At 50.7% G+C, this 1788-nt stretch overlaps 1 protein-coding gene across 1 annotated transcript in view; it reads left to right on the top strand.

Moving 5' to 3' along the window:
• HEATR1 (HEAT repeat containing 1) overlaps nucleotides 1-1788 on the top strand; it is a 51838-nt gene that overhangs the window by 45105 nt on the left and 4945 nt on the right. The window contains 5 exon segments of the mRNA XM_006761308.2: nucleotides 54-212; nucleotides 329-463; nucleotides 606-710; nucleotides 795-963; nucleotides 1297-1451. Of these exon segments, the coding sequence (XP_006761371.1) occupies nucleotides 54-212; nucleotides 329-463; nucleotides 606-710; nucleotides 795-963; nucleotides 1297-1451 (723 nt within the window).

The raw sequence follows: 1788 nt of genomic DNA, 5'->3' as shown, positions 1-1788 counted from the left end.
AGAGGCGCTCACTGAGGCCACAGAGGCCTCGATCGCTGTCTTTGTTTCCGTAGGTGATTCATTTGGAGAAAATCACGAGTGAAATGGGTGCAGCCTCCCAGGCGAATGTCCGTCTCGCGTCTCTGAAAAAGACACTGGCCACCACTCTGTCCCCCCGCGTCCTGCTGCCGGCCATCAACAAAACCTACAAGCACACCCAGAAGGACTGGAGGGTGAGATCTGTCGGGGGTTGGACTTTGGGGCGGGGAGGTGCGGTGCTGACAGGTTCCCCTTCATGATGAACTTGGAGTGTGAAGAACGGCCCCTCTCTCTGCTGTGTTCTTGGCAGAACCACATGGGCCCGTTTATGAGCATCTTGCAAGAGCACATCGGGGTCATGAAGAAGGAAGAGCTCACCTCCCATCAGTCTCAGCTCACCACGTTTTTCCTGGAGGCCCTGGACTTCCGAGCACGGCACCCTGAGGTCAGCTTAGAGCCACCCCCCCAATCCTGAACGCACCTGCTGGGAGCCAGCCCAAAGCCGGCTGTGAGCTGTTCTACTGGCCAGACGTATGTAAAGCTGGAGGTCAGAACTCTGCCTAATAAAACAGCTCTTGTGTTTTCAGAATGATCTGGAAGAAGTTGGAAAAACAGAAAACCATATCATCGACTGCCTGGTAGCTATGGTTGTCAAACTTTCCGAAGTCACATTCAGACCTCTGTTTTTCAAGGTGAGCTTTGCGTCCGCCCTGTCTGCTTTGTGCTCCTCTCGGTAACGAGATGTGTAGAATAAACTCCTACTTCTCTCTTTTTAGCTGTTTGATTGGGCCAAGACAGAGGACGCCCCAAAGGATAGACTGTTGACGTTTTACAACTTGGCGGATTGCATTGCCGCAAAACTGAAAGGGCTCTTTACTCTGTTCGCCGGCCACTTGGTGAAGCCTTTTGCTGACACCTTGAACCAGGTGAACATCTCCAAAACAGGTTGGTAGCGGACTCCAGCGCGTTGACGCCTTGCTCTGTGTGCCTTGCACAAGCTCGGGAAGTACAGTAAGTCTAAAGGGTGGGTGTTTCGTGCTGTAGTCGGTGGTCAGGCCCTGAAGTGTCTGCTTTCACATCATGAAAAGGGTCATGAGTTAACTGACAGGAGGAATCACTTACCCGAGAGCCCACCCACGGTCCACCCTCATCCTGAGCTTGCTTTCTAGATGGAGGAAATGCCCTCTTGATTGTAGTTCTGTCAATAGTGATTTGAATGTAAACATTGGAGATTAAATTGTGACATTGTTTTCATTTTTACTCTTCCCCCTCTTACAGATGAAGCGTTTTTTGACTCTGAAAATGACCCTGAAAAGTGCTGCTTGCTCTTACAGTTTATCCTGAACTGTTTACATAAAATCTTCCTGTTTGACACCCAGCACTTTCTAAGTAAGGAGAGAGCAGAAGCCCTGATGATGCCTCTGGTGGACCAGGTAACCCAGTCAAACCGTCTTTTAACTTCTCACTTTTTGTGGATTTAACTTGTCTTCACTGGTGGTTTTACTGAGCTCTACTCTTGAATTTTTCACATGAAAGGCACAACATAAGGTCTAATGCAGCAGTCGCCAACCAGTGGTCCGCGGACCACTGGTGGTCTGTGAGGTCCAAAAGGTTGGCAACCTCTGGTTTAAAGAAACCTTTGGAGCAGCGGACCACTGGTGGTCTGTGAGGTCTGGAAGGTTGGCGACCACTGCCCTCGGCCACTCCTGTCGGCTTCCCTGTCCAGATTCTTGGTCCCACTGCTGACCCTTCCCATCTGTGGCTTCCCCC

This window comes from Myotis davidii, unplaced genomic scaffold (assembly GCF_000327345.1).
Source record: "Myotis davidii unplaced genomic scaffold, ASM32734v1 scaffold174, whole genome shotgun sequence".
In the NCBI taxonomy this organism is placed as follows: Eukaryota; Metazoa; Chordata; class Mammalia; order Chiroptera; family Vespertilionidae; genus Myotis; species Myotis davidii.
Note: the sequence above shows the minus strand (reverse complement) of the source record. Positions and strands in the feature narration are given on the sequence as shown.